General features: G+C 41.8%; 1 protein-coding gene across 1 annotated transcript in view; it reads right to left on the bottom strand.

Annotated features, from left to right (window-relative positions):
- RYR2 (ryanodine receptor 2) overlaps positions 1-19,245 on the bottom strand; it is a gene marked incomplete at both ends in the record, with an annotated part of 554,680 nt that overhangs the window by 38,580 nt on the left and 496,855 nt on the right. Inside the window, 6 exons of the mRNA XM_080717126.1 lie at positions 204-1,501; positions 4,594-4,675; positions 8,158-8,262; positions 12,382-12,510; positions 12,983-13,071; positions 14,653-14,733. Coding sequence (XP_080573252.1) covers positions 204-1,501; positions 4,594-4,675; positions 8,158-8,262; positions 12,382-12,510; positions 12,983-13,071; positions 14,653-14,733 — 1,784 coding nt within the window. The remainder of the gene's footprint in view (positions 1-203; positions 1,502-4,593; positions 4,676-8,157; positions 8,263-12,381; positions 12,511-12,982; positions 13,072-14,652; positions 14,734-19,245) is intronic.

Consider the following 19,245-nt stretch of genomic DNA (forward strand, 5'->3'; position numbering starts at 1 on the left):
ACTTCCTCCTCAAAAGTCAAAGACAGTTAACAACTTATCAACAATCTTAAAAGAGCTACCTCTGTCTACCAAAACATCATTTCTCTTTGAAAATACAAGGCATATATTTAATACCTCTGTTAGCAGCCCGAAACCTGGTTAAAGGCCACATCATGTACCCACCTCGACTCCAGGAAAGAGGTGCTGTGACAGAGATAAATTACCTGAAACTTCTCTTGCGCCTCGGGAACGGGGACGGGGTTGCTCATCAGGTCGCCAAGGCCAGCATTTGGGTTGTGCGGAATGAGCTTGTACTGCCCGCCTTCTCTTTTCAAATCCAAGCCAAATATGTCCGACAGAAGGTCACTTTCCTCCGTGAGCTCCTTGAGGTCCGTCAGGTCCTCAGAGGGCAGGGCGGCCTCCAGCGGCTTCCTCTCTCCCTCCTCTCCGTCTCCGCGCACCTCGTCCTGGGTGGGGTCTGGCATGTTGGCCAAGAGCTCTGCCACTTTGATCTTCTTGGCACCTTCTACCAGGCTTCCTCCCAGCAGCAGGCTGCACACGATGCGGAAAAAGCCCCTGCAGACACTGGCTACAAAGTGCAGGAGCGTCAGGAAGACGCTGCAGTAAGATGCAAAGAAGGCCGTGAATACGTCCTTCATCGTCATCTTCTTTACCTTTTTCACCTGCTTCTTCAGGCTCTTTAGACTAAGCATCCGCATCAGGGTCAGCACGTTGTACCTGAGCGCCAGCAGGGCCGACCGAACCGTCAGGAGGGAGAAAAAGCCCATGCGGGGCCCCTGCTCCTCCGGCCTCTCTTTCTCGCTCTCCTCTTTATTTGCCGACCTCTCGTTCAGATCCGACTCCGAGATCTGGGCGGCCAGTTGCATCTCGAAGATAGTGTCCTCGCAGAAGTTCACAAAGAGCTCCATCTTCTCCTTCTCCCCTCCCTCGTTGACCACGTCGAAGATGAACTGGCGTTTGGACTCCTTGACCTGCGGCTTCTCCCACTGGGTCCGGCTGGACTCACTGATCTCAAAGTACACTCTCTCGATGCGCTTGGCGCTGCCCATGATCTCAATGCGGCCCAGGAAGGGCTGGAAGTAATTGAGCACACTCTCCGCCAGCTCCAGAAAGGTCTGCAGCCGGGAATCGTTGGGCATGTGCTCAGAAAGGTTGGTCAGAAGGACAGCGACATTGAAGCCGATGTCCTTGGCCGGCTCGTGGAAACGCTTGACAAACTCTTCGTAGTCCAGTGTTTCGTTCTCATCTGTCTCTGCACAGGACAGAAGGAACTCGGTTTCTGACTGGGTGTAGTGTTTATGGCTCTCCATGGCTTTGTGGAAGTCCCGCTTGGAAATGACCCCCTTGCCGTCGGGATCGTACTCTTTGAACGTGTCCGAAGATGTCAAATCCTTCAGTTTTAAGAACATGTCGAAAAACTTGAGGATCATCTCCACGTTGTTGGAGGATTCCACCAGCATGTCCACCATCTGCTTGCCAATGGTTCCGTTCACAACATTACCTGGGGGCGAGGCGATCACATTCGGTCAAAAGGCACATTCTCAGCAAAAACCAGTGTTGGTAGAGAAAATGACCAGATTGATCTTTAAAATATCTAGATCAAGAGTATCTCCTGGTTTATCCCCAAATGTATGAAGTTTTAGAAAAAGATGGAAAGTTATTAATAAACTACTCTTTTTTTTTTTTTTTTTTTTTGGTGGTACTGGAGGTGGAACCCGGGGGCTTTTCTACCTCTGGTCTATACTCCAAGACCTATTTTATACTTTATTTGTAAACAGGGTCTCACTAAGTTGCTGAGAGCCTCACTAAGTAGCTGAGGCTGGCTTCGAACCTGTGCAATCCTCCTGTCTCCACCTCCCAAGTGCGGGAATTACAAGCATGCGCCACCACACGAGGCTAATAAACTACTCATTTTTAAAGATGATTACAACTGGGCATGGTGGCACATACCTATCATCCAAGTATATGGGAGGCTGAGAGAGGAGGATTGCAGGTTTGAGACCAGCCTCAGCAACTTAGCAAGACTCTGACAACAAAAAAATAATAAAAAGACTGAGGGTGTAGCTTAGACTGAGAATGCCTCTTGGTTCAATTCCCAGTACTAAATAAATACACACAAAGTACATGTCTAACCTTATTTACAAAGTAACTGAGGTGGCACGCACACAAAAATTATTTGAACAAACCTGACTTTTCTGCCCTCAAATTAATTTTAAAAACCTGTTTTAGAGCCGGGTGTGGTGGTGCACGCTTGTAACCCCCGCACTTGGGAGGCTGAGACAGGAGGATCGCACAGGTTCAAATCCAGTCTCAGCTTAAGAGACCCTGTTTCCAAATAAAATATATAATAGGTCTGGGAGTGTAGCCCAGAGGTAGAAGGCCCCTGGGTTCCATCCCCAGTACCACTAAAACAACAACAACAAAAAAAAAACCTACTTTAGAAAAAGACAATGAGGCAAATGGTGACAACCTGAAATCTAGTCTCATATTAATAATAAAAAATGAACATTTGCACAGGCCCTGTTAGGGACTCAAAGGAAATCTTTGACTTAATAGTCTTCTGTCTGTAAGGCAGGTACTTCTTATAATTCTGATTTTACGGATGAAGTGATCGAGATTTAGCAAGACCAAATTAATGGGCCCTGTGGGACATGATTATTAAGGTTTAGTGTCAGAACTTCACACCAGATCCTCTAATGGCAAATTAGCTGCTCTTTCTGGTTTACAAAGGGAACTATCTTCTTTCTCTCTCTGTTTCATAGAAAAGGGCCGGCCAGTTACCAATAAGCTCTAGAAAATTAGACTTATCCTAAAGTATAGAATTAGTCCTTTTTTATTCGTTACACAGGAATGGCTCATGTAACAAATACACCAGGAGAAGATGGTACCTGGTATTGAGCCAGTACCATGGATCTGTGTAGCCGTGAACAATCTGGGGTAAGAATATGCAATTTGGAGCCACGTCGATGGATGAGTCCGGGCCTCAAGAGCTCAGGTGGATGAATAAACTGGGCAGGTTTCTGAGCCTCTTTGCACCTGTTATCCCATTTGCAAAACAGGGATAATGATACTCTCAAACCCATAAACCTGCTGTTAGAATAAGGTAAGTATTAAATCAGCCTCTACAACAGTCTAAGAGGTGTGTTTGTGAACATGCTGCTGGCAACTGAGCCCAGGGGTATTTTACCTCTGAGCTACACGATCAGCCTAATTTTATTTATTTTTTTATTTTGAAATAAGGTCTAAGCCTCAAAACTGAAACCTTCCTGTCTCAGCTTCCCGAGTACTGGGATTACATGCATGTGCCACCACGCCCAGCTCAGAGATGAGTTTTAAGTTATTGCTGCTACTGCTGCTATTAAACAAACCAAAATTTGGACTTTGGTCCTAAGAAGAGCCTATGTCCAGAAAATGTAAAGCAGAGACTGCTGCAGCTAGTGAGGAGGTTTTAAGAAAGGCTACATCTTTGCTGAGCATGGTGACACACGCCTATAATCCCAGCACTTGAGAGGCTGAGACAAGAGGATCAGAGGTTCAAATCTCAGCAACTTAGCAAGGTCCTCTGCAACATAGTGAGACCTTGTTTCAAAATAAGAAATAAAACAGGGCTGGGAGTGTAGCTCAGATGTACAATGTCCCCGAGTTCAATCCCCAGTACCACAGAAGGAAGGAAGGAAGGAAGGAAGGAAGGAAGGAAGGAAGGAAGGAAGGAAGGGAGGGAGGGAGGGAGGGGAAGGAAGGAGGGGCTACATCTTTATAGTCCTAGCACAAAGTAGAACATCTCAGTAAATCAAAACGGAGTTGTACAACCCATAGCAGACACAGGCTGATAAGCAGAGATAGAATCAATAGGAAGGATTTTAAAAAGAACAAATGAGGGGAAACACACTACTGAACATTTGTTGTTTCAGTCTTATTTTCATGAGTTCTCAGAATTCTTTTATCTATCATAATCTTTATTTTGTAGAGCAAGACACTGGAAAACAGACATAGCTTGCCGGAGGGTCACAGGGCCAGGAAAGAGGAAAGCAAGGATTTGAACCCTGGTGGAGAGTCTGGAGCCTGAGCTCTTTGCCTTCTTGTTTACAAGAAATGCAATAGCAAAGAAAAATAAATTGGGGAGAGAGGAGAGCACTAATGATGGCCAAGAAGGTGTTGGGGAGAGCCAGATGGGGCCACGGCTCTCTCTACAGCACCCTATTCCTGTTCTCTCACCAAGACCTGGGAAGCCCACGAGAGGGACGAGGCGGTCATCCCAAAGCAACAATTCACACAGCTGGAGTTTGTTCAAATGTCCAGGATACCCACTGATTAGAGAAGAACAGACAAATGAAACGTTCCTTCTACACCGTCCAGAGAGCTGGCTCTACAGGACATCCCCATAAAATGAGAAGGACCAGTCTTCAGACTGTTGATTGGCAAAATGACATAGGCCGGGATTCCTCTTTTAAAAGTCACTCAAGAACAAAAAAGTTAAGCTACACACATCATGCCCCAGCGCTATTTTTTTCTTTATTGCACACTGACTCTGCAAGCACGCACCGACCCTTAACATCAAAACAAGGGGAGTGTGAACGTATCAGTGAAAGCTACCTTCCAACATGGACAGCAGCATGACCACCATGTCCTTCTGAAGATCCATTAACTCCTTCAGGAGCTCGATTTGACTGGAGTCCTGAAACAGTAACACATTGCACTTGAGATCACAGAAACCTGTGCAGCAGGAGTGCGGTATTTATTCTCAGGAGAAGGATGCTGTTTGCTAAGAGTAGATCCTTTAAAGCATACAAGAACTAAATAGAGGGCACAGAGAGGTCTTCGGCTCTTCTACTGATAGCTATGCCTTGTAATTAGAGAGCATCTATCGTTGTTTTCAACTTAAAGTACAGTGTTTGTAAGGACCAGGAGCACGTCAAATAAGCACAGAGGGAACCCGTGTGGTGACTGGATGCTCCGAGGCAAGGCAGGAGTCAGGCACGTCTACATGCGTGATTTTTTTTCACTTGAATATATTTTTCCTTTTAACTTCTTACATATTACATAAAATTTACTTGAAAACATAGGCATATCAGTGATGGATGAGCTGAACTTCTCTTTAAATATAACTAAAAGTGTACTTAGGTGTTACATATGCTAATATTGCACAGTGTGTTTTATTAACCAATTCTGGGAAGCTTTCTAGGATGGAATCAAATTGAAATCCTCTTGTGTGTGTAGACATTTGATGTCTATTTCTCTAGTTAAGAGTTTTTCTGGGTTTTGTTTGTGTTTGATTTTTTAACCTGAAAAAAAAAAATTCTTGTACGTACCTGCATTGCATCTAAAATCACTGTGCTTAGATATGAGCCTAGAAATGTGTATCTATAAAGCAATCTGACTGCAACTTTCTTCAAATATGTATTATATATAAGTATAAATATGTGGAAAATACATAATTACATATACACATATATACATGCACACTATAGAGACACTATGTAGACTATATACATATCCATATATTACATATATGGATATACATATATATAGTATTGGAAATTGACCCCATGGTTGTTCTACCTCCAAGTTACATGCCCAAATGCTTTTTATTGATTTTGAAATAGGGTTTTACTAAGCTATTGAGGATCTAAGTTGCTGAGCTGGCCTTGAACTTGTGATCTCGTATCTCAGCCTCCCAAGTGCTAGAATTACGGATGTACACCACCATTCCGGGCTTCATTTTTCTTTTTTTTTATAACTCTATAAGCTATCATTTTATTCACTTGAATTTTGTTGAATTTTGTTGTATACGAAGCTAAATTTCTGTATGCTGAAAAGATAAGCCTTTTTCTATGAAAAGCTATTATCATAATGGTCTATGAAGACTGTAGACAACTGCTAGGTCACACCAGATGTTACACTGATGGGATCAAATTGAAATCCTCTTGTGCATGTATAAATTTTATGTCTGTTTCTCCCTTACTTACCAAAATGTCATTAACAACTTCATGAATGAATGGAGAGATTTCTGTATCTCGCTGATGTTACTGTTAGCTATACGTTCCTACTCTCTCCTTGGTCCAACCCTAGGCAGGCTCCCTGGGCCTCCCTGGCAGCTAGGCCTCAGCCCTGGCCCAAAGAGGTCTGACTAGACATGGACATGGCTCCCAGCAGCTCAAGGCTGCAGCCCTAGGTCAATCCTAGCCCAGTGAGAGCCTGCCATGAAAGAAGAAAATAATAGTTATTCCAGACACCACTTGAGAGCTGAGCCTTGTCCTCCAAGTCCCCAAGGATGGACAGAATCTGAATCTGGATGACCACCAGCTGGCAGATGTGGATAGCTTCATAGCATCTATACTTATATTGACCAACCCTTGGTGATTTTTCACTTTTCTGACTCTGCTGAGCCTCTGGCTCGCTCTCCTCTGTATGCCCCTTTTCTCCCTTTAAAACACTTACTCTCCTCTTTACAAGTTGAAAATGAGCTCAAGTCTACACCAGACTCTTCCCTGCTGCTGTAGTTATTACTGATTACGTGGCGCACACCTGTCATCAGCCCAGTGCCTGGGAGGCTCGGACAAGAAAATCAAGGGTTTGAGGCCAGCTTCACTACTTACTAAGACATTGTTCCAAAATAAAGTAGGGCTGGGGACATAGATCAGAGGTGTAACGGTCCTCGGTTCAATTCTCAGTACCGCCAAAACCAATAGACGAATATATTTTTCCCGAACATTTCGGGAGACAGTTGTGTTGATCTCTGACCCCAGAGATGCTGATACATGTCCTGCATGTATCCAGCGGTTGGGGGAAGAGTTTCCTCAATAGAGAGGAGAGAGGTTTCAGGGATGAGGGGACTGGCTCTCACTCCTGAGACAAGCGAGGAAAAGTTCAGGGATTTGGGGCTCAGTTCTCTGGTTTCAAATCTAACCTTTTTTCTACCTGATCACCTGGCGAATGTGCACACCTGACAGTGATGTCAGAGGTCAGGAGATACCATCGGCATGCACCATATGAGAGGGATGCATTTCCCCCCGGATGGATAATAAGAACTCATCTGTATGCATCTTTCAGTTGCAAATGGAAAAGACTCCATGATGAGGAGCCAACAGCTGCTGCTCTGTGAAAGTGCTCCCGAGTGACCAGAGAAACAAGGTGACACACCTGCTCCTTACTGGCTTCTCCTTCCAGTGCTTACGCTCTGGACTTTCAGAACATGCCATTTCCTGATAACAGGTGAACATCCTCTTTGCTCATTTGTGACTAGGAACTGTTTTCTTTCCACAAGAGATTTAGAGTGAGCTGCAAATCTTTATTCAATGATCTGCTAAGGGGAGGAAAATCCCAGCGAAGTATTATGGGGAAGAGGTCGGTGTGATGCGCGACGCTTGGGGACGCCGCTGTGTCCTCTCTCCATAACCTACAATTCCTATTACCATCATTCTCAAAATTGAGTAATGGATCATTTATTCTCTTTCTACATAGAATGTTTTTATTAAAATGTATATATAAAATATATAATTTATAGTATAAAAGATATTAAATATATGTACTTATATATAATTTTATTTATATAATATATATTTTATAGATATATATTTATATTTGTAAATACTTTATATTTATAAAATATATTACATATATTTATATAAAATTTTACATATATAATGTATTTGAATATATTTATATAAAATTTATATATATATATAAATATAGAAGATATATTGATGGGTTTGGGGTGGCATCTGGAAGACTTCTACCTCCAGGCTACACCCTAACCCCATTTTATCATTTGGAAACAGGGTCACGCTGAGTTTAAACTTTCATTACCCAAACAAACCCAAAATCTCAGTGGTTGCACTCTTTATAAAATGATTGTACAATAAAGGAAATGTTGAGATAGACTTCATTCCTCTGTATAATTGTTTAATTCAGGTTACTGATTGGGAATAAGAATGAGCTACTTTTCATCCTAATCTGCAATCCTATATCAGCCTCCCAAGTACTGGGATAACAGGCACGAATTACCTTTCCTGGCTCCTTCCATGATTTGTTTGATGGGTAAAATATGTACACAGAAGTAACGTGAAGACGATACCATTCAGACGTAAGAAAGCATGGCTACCTTGCTGATGGTCATGGTCTCCAGTTGGTCCGTGAAGTTAGAAGGCAATAACTTACCTGAGAGAGTTTCATCTGCATGTGGGCAAACACATGAAGAAAGCCCACCACTGCATCCCAAAGCCTGCTGTGGGCCAGGCTCTGCTGGTTTCCAGTGCATGGACCCTAGGGCAGAAATGATCATGCACTTACCAGAACATTCCAAGTAACAGAGCAAGCAACAATGGGCTCAGTGTTTACATATCTTATTGTCAATGTGTAATCTGAAGAGATACAGACACTGAATGAAAAAGATATGGTCCTCATAATGGCACCCTCGAGAGATAAGCATGCCCAAAATGTTCAATGAACTCCTCGCAAATGTTTCTCAAGTATATTCTCTCTACAAATAGAAGACAGTCAAAAAAATGGCAAATAATTTACCTTCCTTCCTTCATCCATCCATCTTTTTAGAGGGAAAGGGCAAGCAAGGGGCAGGGGATTTTGTTGTTCAGTTAAATCAATCAGTACTCACACTTTGTGTAAAAAGAATATGAGAAATTCTTAGGATGAAAAGTAGCTCATTCTTACTCCCAATTAGTAACCTGAATTAAACATTTATACAGAGAAATAAAGTCTATCTCAACATTTCCTTTACTGTACAATCATTTTATAAATAATGCAACCACTGAGATTTGGGGTTTGTTTTGGTAAGAAAGGTTGAATTCAGAGGCATTCTACCTCTAAGCTACACACCCAACCCCATTTGACTTTTTATTTTGCAACAGGGTCTAAGTTGCTGAGGCTGGTCTTTTCAACCTGTGATCCTCCTATCTCAACCTCTCTAGTAATGGAATTACAGGTGTGTGCCTCCATGCCCGGGTAAGATTTTTATGAGATTAACACTTGGCCACTAAATCCAAAAATCTTGAATTAAAGGCAATTGGAATCTGTCCAAATAATCACTTGAGGGGTCATCAGGCTAGAAGGATTCCAGCACTTTGGGTCCCCACATCAGCTAACCCAAAGTCAACACAATGTGAAAGTAAGCTTTATCCAGTCAAACTCCAGCCAGCCTCTGACTAGGAACTTTACCCTTTAACCCACTAAGTTCTTTTTTTTCTTATTTCCAGACACCTTATAGAAGCGTCTCTGTCCTCTTGATGGAGCACAGGCACTAGCAGGCTAGTGCGTATGACTCAGGAGCAGCTGAATGCTCAACTAAGCTCATTCAATTTTTAATGTGCTTCAGTTTACCTTTTAGCGCACCTAGCTTTCTTCTCTTAGCTTATACTTGTGCAGCTATCTTCTGTAACAAAGCATTTTGACAGAGATAATTTCCATACTTCCCAAGGAAAAATTCAACAATCACTTGGGGTTGTGAACACACCCATATCCACCATGCAAATAAATAGGGATTTTGTTCTATAAATTTAAAAAGTGCCTAAAATACAGTTTTTAACCTTGAACTCGTCAATTCCTTCAAGATAATGGCTTATAGTGCATTTAAATTGGAAAATGTGTTAAAACATACCAGATTTTACAAACAAGAGGGGGGAGCTGCAGCCACACAGAAGATACTGAGGAGATGTTGACCTAGAACATCCCAGCTCAGCCTCCTTAGAGGCCTCAAGCTAGGGAGACCATGAGGAGTGCCACGTCCCTCCATATCAAAAGAGCAAGGCACTGATCTCAACACCCACAAAGGGGTGATTGCAACTTTTCTTTCTACCGAAGAATATCAAGAGGTCAAAGTGAAAAATCACAGTACTTTTGAGAGTGTACTGTGCGCTAAGCATATCCACCACCTTTCACATATGCTGTGACTGGAGTGGGCACAGGCTTTAGAAAACCACAGGAAAGCTTGGCTTGTGTCTGCTGGGTGGGGACACAGGTCCAGAACGAAAACGTGTGATTGACAGCAAATGATGAAGAGGTGTGCTCCCGACATGGACTACTCAGGAAGGATCTACCCTGCATGGTCAGGGATCCTACTCAACAAGACCATCTGGAAGAAGAATGTGATTCCATGGTGGATGGGGTCCAATGGCTGCTACGCAGGGCATTCACAAAGGATAGCTTCAAGCTGGGTAGGAGAGTCATTTCCAGGTGCTGGAGTAGGAAAAGGGCCAAGCTCCTTGGCTAGGGAAAATATACAATACACCCTGCCAGGGGCTGGTGCCATTGATGACTGTGTACACAGTGGGATGAAGACCTTTCCTCCCCAGATCCTCCCTGTTCTCACACCTCCAGCCATCAGGAGGCCTGAGGGTAACTCAGAGGGGAAGGAGGAAGAGAAGACCCTTGTTGGAAGAAGAAAAGGGCAGGTTATCTTAATTTATAGGGTATTAAATTTGATGTCCCAGATACAGTCTTTTTACACAAGTCTGGTTGTACTTTACTTCCTTCAGGCTATCAAATCTTTGGCTTCAAAGCAAAGGAAATTTAGGATTCTACTGTGGATGCAGTCTTGCTTGGACATCAGATTGAAAAGCTCAGGGGTTCAGCAGATGAACACTAGAATCCATTTAGAAGAAAATGGACTTCAATTTTCTTGGGTTGAAGGTTTAATCAAAAGTTATCATTACATTGTGAAGGGTTAAGGTCTGCTGCAACTTGTACACAAACAGGAGTTGTTTTGGCAAGCCTTAGGTAGCACCGTTGCAAGCCAAGGCCAAAACCTCCATCTCTCCTTTGTTAAATAAAAATGATGGGGAGGCCATTGTCTCAGACTAAGCTCCTGCACACGCCAGGCTAAAAATAAAAAATGGAGTCACTCAGGCTAATGTGCCATGTCACCAATCTGAAACTAAGCTATTTATCTGACCTTTAGAGATAGTAGGAGGGTGCTGTCCCAAGCCAAGTTTCCCAGACAGACAGGTTTCAATTGGCAAGGTAACAATGAAGTCCCCTCCGCTTCAATCCTTACACAAACCAGACATTTTCCCTTCCTTTTGTCTCCCTGGCCCTGCCTAAAATGGAAAGTAACTTTGAAATAGCCAATCTGATTTCCTTCCTCAGTCTCTGTCTATAAAACCAGCTACCTCAGACCCCACACATTATAACATCTCTTCTGTTTCATGGAATGAAGTGTTCCGTGATTTTCACACTAAAAATAAAGCCCGTTGAGATGTTATTTTATTTTGTCCTTTGACACCTTTGTAAACCCAAAATGCATAGAGAGTACTTTCTAGGACCTGCTTAAACTTGGGTCCTCTGCGTCTGAGCCATTACCTCATCTGAAGGGGCCATCTGCCTCCTCTCGGCCTTTTGAAGTATTCAGTACCATCTGCCTGTAAAGCCTTCCTAAGTACCTGAAGGCAAGGTGGTCTTACTTTCTAAAGGAACTTAGGGCAAAGACAAAGCCTGCTTTTTAATTAACACACAGTTTCAATTTGGTAACCATAGAATAGGTAGTTCTGTTACAGATTCATTTTCTTCTTACCCTTCTATAAAACTGGGATTGCAATTTTATAGACCATTACCTATACTGCTCTGTTTTGGGCCCTCACCCTTATGTTGCCCGGCGTTCCCAAAAATTTGAGCCAAAAATCAATATACATCTGAGCTTGGTGGTGCATGCTTGTAATCCCAGTACTTGGGAGGCTGAGACCGGAGGATCGAGGTTCAGGGACATACTCGGCTACTTAGAGAGGCCTTCTGCAACTCAGTAAGACCCTGTTTCAAAATAAAGAATAAAAATGAGGGCTGGGAGTGTATCTTGGAGGTAGAATGCCCCTGGGTCCATCCCCAGTACCACACACAAAAAAATCTGAGGTTAAGACTAGAAGTTTAGCCTAATATGAAACAAATCAGTGTAAAATAGTGAGGTGTGTTCTCCATGGTATTTAGAATTTTATCTATAATAAGCACAGATACCAAGTTTTTAGATGCCATTGTCTTTCCTATCCAGGTGCTATGCAAGTCTGGAAGTTCTTACTGCTACTGGAGTAGTATATAGTGCAGTGTAATGATCTGCCCTCTCTCGCTCCTCTTTTCCTTTCCTTTTCTCAGTGCTTATTGAGTGATTAGGATATATTCCACACTCTGAAGACACAAGAGAAAAGGGCTCATATCTCTAAAGAATTGCTGACACCACACCCTGCCAAATGAGAAAGCAATTTCATTACGTTATGAATAAACATCGCGACCTACTCTTTTAGTGACGGTCATTGGTGAAGAGGCAACAGAAGGGAAGATACAGAAAGAGGATCAGGCATACTACATTTTTCTGTGGAATTCAGTGCTAGCCAGTTGGTTCTTTTTCCTTTTTTCTTCATATAGCAGCAACACTTAAGTATTTACCTGAATATACTCTGTGAGAGTGTTAAATACTTGTTTTGCTACTTGAATGGCTTTGGAGAAGTTCCTCTGTCCTTGTTCATCAATGACGTCTTTCCCGGAGTAATACCAATAGAAATCACTAATTGATTCCTAGAAAACAGAGAGGATATCATTAAGGCATACTGTTTAAGTTATCGCTAACCCATTCAGTCTTGGACTCTAACATAAAACTGTTTTAAACAATATACATGGTCTCAAACAAGAATATCTGTGAAGTAAATACCATTCGCCAACTATTTCCTTATGCATAGAATATGGAAACCTCCTCCCTAGATATAAACCACAGAGGGAGGAAATACAAATTTTACTTATCTTTAAAAATCACTTTCTCTGATGATCTTAAACTTCACTAATGTGAGGATTCACTAAAACAAGTGCATACTTATCCCACCGAGTAAACTGAGATGTTCACAATGTGAGCTTGAAAGTTAGACACATTATGGAACAGTACTTTGGGACCGAAAAATATCTGAATTCCTTTTTCTCCAATAAAGCCAGTTGCTCTCTAGCAAGGAGAACCCACGACCAATCCTATTTGTGACTGACAGGTGAGGCCACTTACCTGAACTCTCAGCAGGTAGTCTACAGTAGAGATGATGATGTTGACAGTGGTATTATTGCCAGTCTGGGTTCTCAGATAATTTTGAAAATCTACATAAGATCAAACATGTCACTAAACCTCACTCAACATGAGTCATTATTCAACTCCAAAAGCAAACCATTTTGTCTATAGCAGAAGCATTGGAAATGAGGTCATGTTTTATCCAATGGTTTTACTGTGAAATAATTAACATTTTTCATAAAAAGTGAGTGATCCCCCAAGAATTTTACTATCAGTTATTATCTAAAATGTTTCTAACATCTGTTCCCTTATTTCTATTTCTAAAGCTCCGGGCTCATGAATTTAAAAAAAAAATAAAGAGAAATAAAAGGTTCCCATCCTTCAAGATTGTTGAATCAAATTGTTTATTCTGTAATAATGAGGCAGGGCAGAGGACTTGGGAACAGGAAAGGTTAAAAGGGGCTATGTCTATAAACAAAAACAAGAAAAGTTAGTAAGTGCGAGGGAGCAATGGCCATGCAAGGACTATGGCAATCAAAACAAAACTTTAGTCTGTGTGAACAAGGGTGGAGAGATGTGAGCAGACAATGTGAACCAGGAAATTAGAGGCCTCCTGCCCATAAGACACAATTCGTATTAAGGATTAAAACTGGTCAAAGACATTGGGTCCTCAAGACTCAATTCTAACCAATCACATAAAAGAGCATACAGAGAGCCTCCACAAGGTAGAAAGCTCACAGCCTAAGAACCTCAATGGCTACTCTTTCAGGGACCCTGCGACCCTGTGTGGGAGGATCTGCTGTTATCTTCTACCTTTCCTTAGGCTTTCATTAGTCCTTGGGACTTCATCAAAATGCACTGGACAAGAACGCAATGAGAGGAGACGGCCTGTATGATTTTGGCGACCCACATGGGGACAAGAAAAGGGAGCCACTGAAGAAAGAATTTGCTTACAAAAATGTCTTCCCTAGTATTGTGCAAAGTACAAGGAAAATAGAAAAAAACTGATAATTCCTACCTTCATGGACCCACAAGTTGGTTAAAAAAAAAAAAAACAGAAAAATAGTGAATGGAAATGCAATACGGGCTGGGCATGGTGGTGCATACTTGTAATCCCAGCGCTTGGGAGGCAGAGACAGGAGGATCACACAGGTTTGAAGCCAGCCTCAGCTACTTAGTGAGGCTCTCAGCAACTTAGTGAGACCCTGTTTCCAAATAAAATATAAAATGGGTCTGGGAGTATATCCCAGAGGTAGAAAAGTCCCTGGGTTCCAACCCCAGTGACAAAAAAAAAGTTAAAAAAATAGAAAAAAAGAAATGCAATACAGTAAGTAATATATTCCTTGGGAGGAATACTCCCGAGGTACAGTGGTAAAAAATAGACTTCTACTTTACTCTAGGGATATCTACCTAATTTTGTCTTTTCTACCTATCCTGTCTTTTCTAATACATGAACAACTGGTAACATGGTGTGGAACAACTCTTCAAAGACCTTGGAAGCCACAAAGCCATATATAAAATGACTCAGTGCTCAATTCATCCATTTAACACTTAAGCACTCTGCAGATTCAAGAGGTTTGCTCTAACAGACACTCGTGTGATCCTGTGTTAAATGGCTTTGGATATTCATTCCTGGGGAGCACCGCACAGTCAATCGGGGGCTCACAGACCTGAGTTGTGGCCCTCACAAAGCAGCTGCAGGAACCGGAAGAGGTCACAGGTGAACTCGTCATCCTGCAGAACCTTCTCTCCTGCAGGAAGCACAGAAGGGTGAGTGTCACCACCCGCCCGGGCACCGCCCTCTCAGCCTACCTCTGCCACCGGCAGGTTGATGGAGCGAGTTTTGAACAGAACTAGGACACAAGTCATAGCCACGTTTCTATCTGAAGCTCCCAAGATCATGCGCTTGGCAGATAGATGTACTTTTTCTTGGTCAGAAAAGAACATGTGAGCCTTAAAACTCCGCTTTTTCTCTGTTACAAGTAGCAGCATGGGTTTGGCAACATTTTACAAATAATCGGAAGATTTTTTTTCTTTCTTTTGGGGGTATGAGGGAGTAATGTATAAAAGTGATTTGTTATAAATGTTCTAGTTAAATTTAATTTGCTTTGTTCCCAGGGCATGACCAAATGACTCAAGCAAAGCCTTTCATGGATCCATAAAAGAGCACCAAGTGCTTCTTTTATTCAAGTTAGAGAATTTTCATGAAAACTTTAAGTCACAAGAAAATGCTGATTAACTCACTGTAATTCACTCTTTTGTCAGCTTGTCTTTGGAGTGTTTTTTTTTTTTTAAAGTCAACACTTCAGACATCTACAGAGAAACATGACCACTGGTGCATTATTACATCAAGAGCAAAGGGAGCCGCCAGACAGACTTAATCAACAAATCCAAGGACAGGCTTTGGGGATCCAGCCGTCAGAACTGAACCCCAACAGAAGGGCATCCCCCAGTCACAGAACTAAAAATACCTGGGGGGCAAAGATGAAGCCATAGAAAACAGGCTCCATTAGTCTACCAGATCAATGATCATTTAATTGTATCTCAATCACAAAAAAAACCACAAAAAACAAACACAAAATAGCACCACACCACACAAATGAAAGCTGATTTTTTAGCAGTATCAGTATAAAAAAAAAATCTCAACATTATGAATGTCTAATTCCAGAATCTGAATTTGTGCAGAAAAAAAAGCAAAATGACAAAAAAATGTTGTTTAGCCAGTGAATGAATGTATTTATGTATTTCAACAAAATAACTTCACAGACTAGAAATACGTGGGGCTAAGGAAGAAAACTATGTAATATGCAATGACCATGTGTTGCAGTAAAAATGAGGGATGGTAGTAACGAAAGAGCTCATGGGCTTACCAGTCCGCAGTCTGTGACTTTCAAAGTGAGAGGCTTCATATAATGGTAGGGTTAGAAAGCAAAACCATTTTTGATGACTAATATAGACATCCCCAAAGCACATCAACTCACTGTACTCATCTCCCTGTTAGCCTACAGGATATACTATTTGGTGACCACTATCACCAAGCGCAGAGCCAGCTCCGGCATTAAAAACACGTGGTTTTAAGTCTACAAATATGGCTGATAAGTCCATTCCTCAGGGCTCAAGTTCACGATAGGCAGAAAATAAAACAAGAACAGTTTGGGCTGGTAAACAAAAGACTCGTCATGGATGGTACTTTTCATGAGCCATTTAAATCATATTAAATGATAGTTCATCCAAACAGTGTGTTATATAGACTCATCGGTTCTTTCCCTGTGTGCCCGTCTCCGATGTTTTTTATCCAGTAAATTCAATCGATAAACCATGTATCGACTTACAATGTTCATCTATTCAATGAGAAATAGGTAAGCCTTATGAAAACTACTCAGAAAAGCTAACAGTAAACTAAGGATCATCAGGTCCACCAGAGTGCCCCCAAATCCTCTGTCCAATCCAGTAAGGTCTTACTTACTGGTGGCCATACACGTTTTCTTGACCATACACTGAAACACATACAGGCGACTTTGCTTAGCATGGCCACACTGCGCACAGGACAAGGGGAGAAGGAGAAGGCAGAGGAAGGGACAGGGTGAAGGTGGGACCCAGACAAGACTCTGATGGCCATCAGATGCTGCCAGATACGGCCATGGGCTGCTACTGCACAGTGAGCAGTTCTGGACCACACTAAAATGCTGCCGTCGCCCATGCTGCACGGAAGGGGAGCGGGAACAGAGGTGGACAGCGGCTTTATGCCTGCAGACGTGCGGGCGCATCAGTTTGATCAGTGAGATGTGCAGAAGAATCCCATTGCAAGATGGAGAGATTAGTCAGGAGTAACTGGATGGAGGAGCGCATGCTTCAGAGTATTCTGATGTCCTTAAACCACGGCTTGCAAGGGCGGTGAGAGGGCTCAGGGCCAGTGTCGTGAAGAGCGCCCGTGCTTACATTTTGACATTTTTTAATTTTGCAAGATGTCTAATACCAGAAGAAAGGGAGAACTATTTTAATAGCGTCACTCGCATCGAGTTTCTTCTTTGCATCTTAGGATGGCAACTATCCTGCTCTGCCTCCAACCTAATCTGTGGTCATTTTTTATAAAACTGAAAATATCAACTATTAGAAGAGGCAATCATACGAAATGAGGACAGGACAGTACGACTAGCCAATGAATACACTATTCCAAATATATTCATTAGTTGTTTATATTTCTTGAAAACCATCTTCATTTTTTTTAATGGGCTGAAATATTCTTAAGATTATAAATTTTCATTTGGAAATAATTCTAGGTACACCTTGTTAGTTTTAATGTTATACTTTACAGATGTAATAAAGTTGACATTTTGGGGGGGAGCGCTGGGGATTAAACCCAGAGACATTCTACCTGAGCGACACTCCCAACCTTTTTATTTTTATTTTGAAACAGGGCTTCACTAGGTTGCTGAAGGTCTCACTAAGTTACTGAGGTTAGCCTTCAAACTGCAATCCTCCTGTCTCAGCCTCCCAAGTACTGGAATTACAGATGTGCATCACAGTGCCCCACTAAGTTAGCATACATTTATAGGCCACTGTTCTACTCATAACTGGTTTATCTAGTTAACGGAAAGGTAAACATTTTATGTGTGAGTGTGCTGATTACTTAAAAGGTCCATAGATAGAGCTTAAGTTCTCAGATTCTTCTCTAAACAAAGCTTGGGTTAATTACTCTAAATATTAAATATTGTCTGTCAACATGTAGTAATGTATTAGTAAAAATTCAGCAACCTAAAAATACAACCTACCACATACTTAAAATAATCAACACACACAGCAAGGCTCAAAAAGAGTCATGTTCCCACTGTTGTAAGTTCTCATTCTGTCAGGATCTTTCCTATAGCAAATGTAAAAGTGTAAGTGGCAGGACACTTAAGACTGGCCACAAAGATTCCCTGCAGTTTATTGTTCAAAAGTACCCACCGCCATAGGAGAGATCATTCTGATTACTAGCCTTTAGATGACTTCATTGTCTCATTTGCACAATGGCAAGAACCAAAGGGTACTAATGCTAAAGGTAATCTAAATTTTTCTGTGTGGTGCTGGTGATTGAGTCTAGAAGGCGTTCTACCTCTATGCTAAACCCCCAGCCCTATTTTATTTTGAAGCAGGGTCTCAGTAGGTTAATTAGAGTCTCACTACTTGCTGAGGCTGTCCTTGAACCTACAATCCTCTGGTCTCAACTTGCCAAGTACCAGGATTACAAGTGTGTGCCGTCATGCCTGGCTTAAAGTATTTTTATATAGTGGAAAGTCAGGCATTTTATTCTCTGTGGGAACTTTTATTATCACTGCTTAAACGGCTTAATTATGACTCCTCAACTATTTCACAATTCAACACATTTTTAAGTGCACTCACAGTTAACCTTTAGTGACTACAATATGCTATTGTGCTAGGTATATTATCCTTTATTTGGGCCTTATAATTATCCTATAAATTAGGCAAATGTAATCCCGTCGCGTGTTTTAGAAGACAGCTGAGAGAGTAGGCAATGTCACTAATGTCACACAGCTGTTCCCTGGTAAAGGCTTTGATCCCGGTGAACTGCCATAAGCATTCATGTGTCTCCTCTATGCCAAGCACCTGTGCAGTAAACAGTCTCCAGCCTGAAGAAGTTTCGGTCTAAAAAAGAGGCAGCTGTGAGAATTCCAGAGCTTTACAGTCTTTCTGAGTCCAGAATGCCTGATCTGTAAGTTTAATAAAGTTGGCAGCAGTAACCAGTGACATGTATTCTTCAAACAGTGAACTCATACGCGTCTTCATCAGAGTTGGAACCCCAGGAAACCCAGGTGGGATGGATACACGGTGCTTGGAAAGCCAAGCCCAAGTCTCCTTTTGGAGCCTTGATTTTGTGTTGCTCTAGGAATTTACAAACCCCTCCCTTCATCGGCCATTGGTCAAATCGTTTCAAGCAAGTATATGTGCTTTAAAATCTGCAATGCACAAAGAGAGAGGCCATGGAAACCTGGGGACTTCTGCAAAGCCTAAAGGAATTAATGTGAAGCTTCAGTGCTTTGACGTTATAGGTAAAAATGACCAAAATTTCTAAAATAGTTTCAAGAGGTTGCACATAAGGTCGTCTATAAAACTCTGGGTATATTTATTTAAATTTAGTCAATCACAAGACACCTGTGTGTACAGCTGTCCCTGTTTCAGATCCTCAAACAATAAAAATGAACAATCTATATGATAAATAATGCGAGTGTCAGGATAAAAGTACATTCTGTTACTTAATTCAA

Source organism: Muscardinus avellanarius, assembly GCF_963383645.1.
Source record: "Muscardinus avellanarius genome assembly, chromosome: 20".
NCBI lineage: Eukaryota > Metazoa > Chordata > Mammalia > Rodentia > Gliridae > Muscardinus > Muscardinus avellanarius.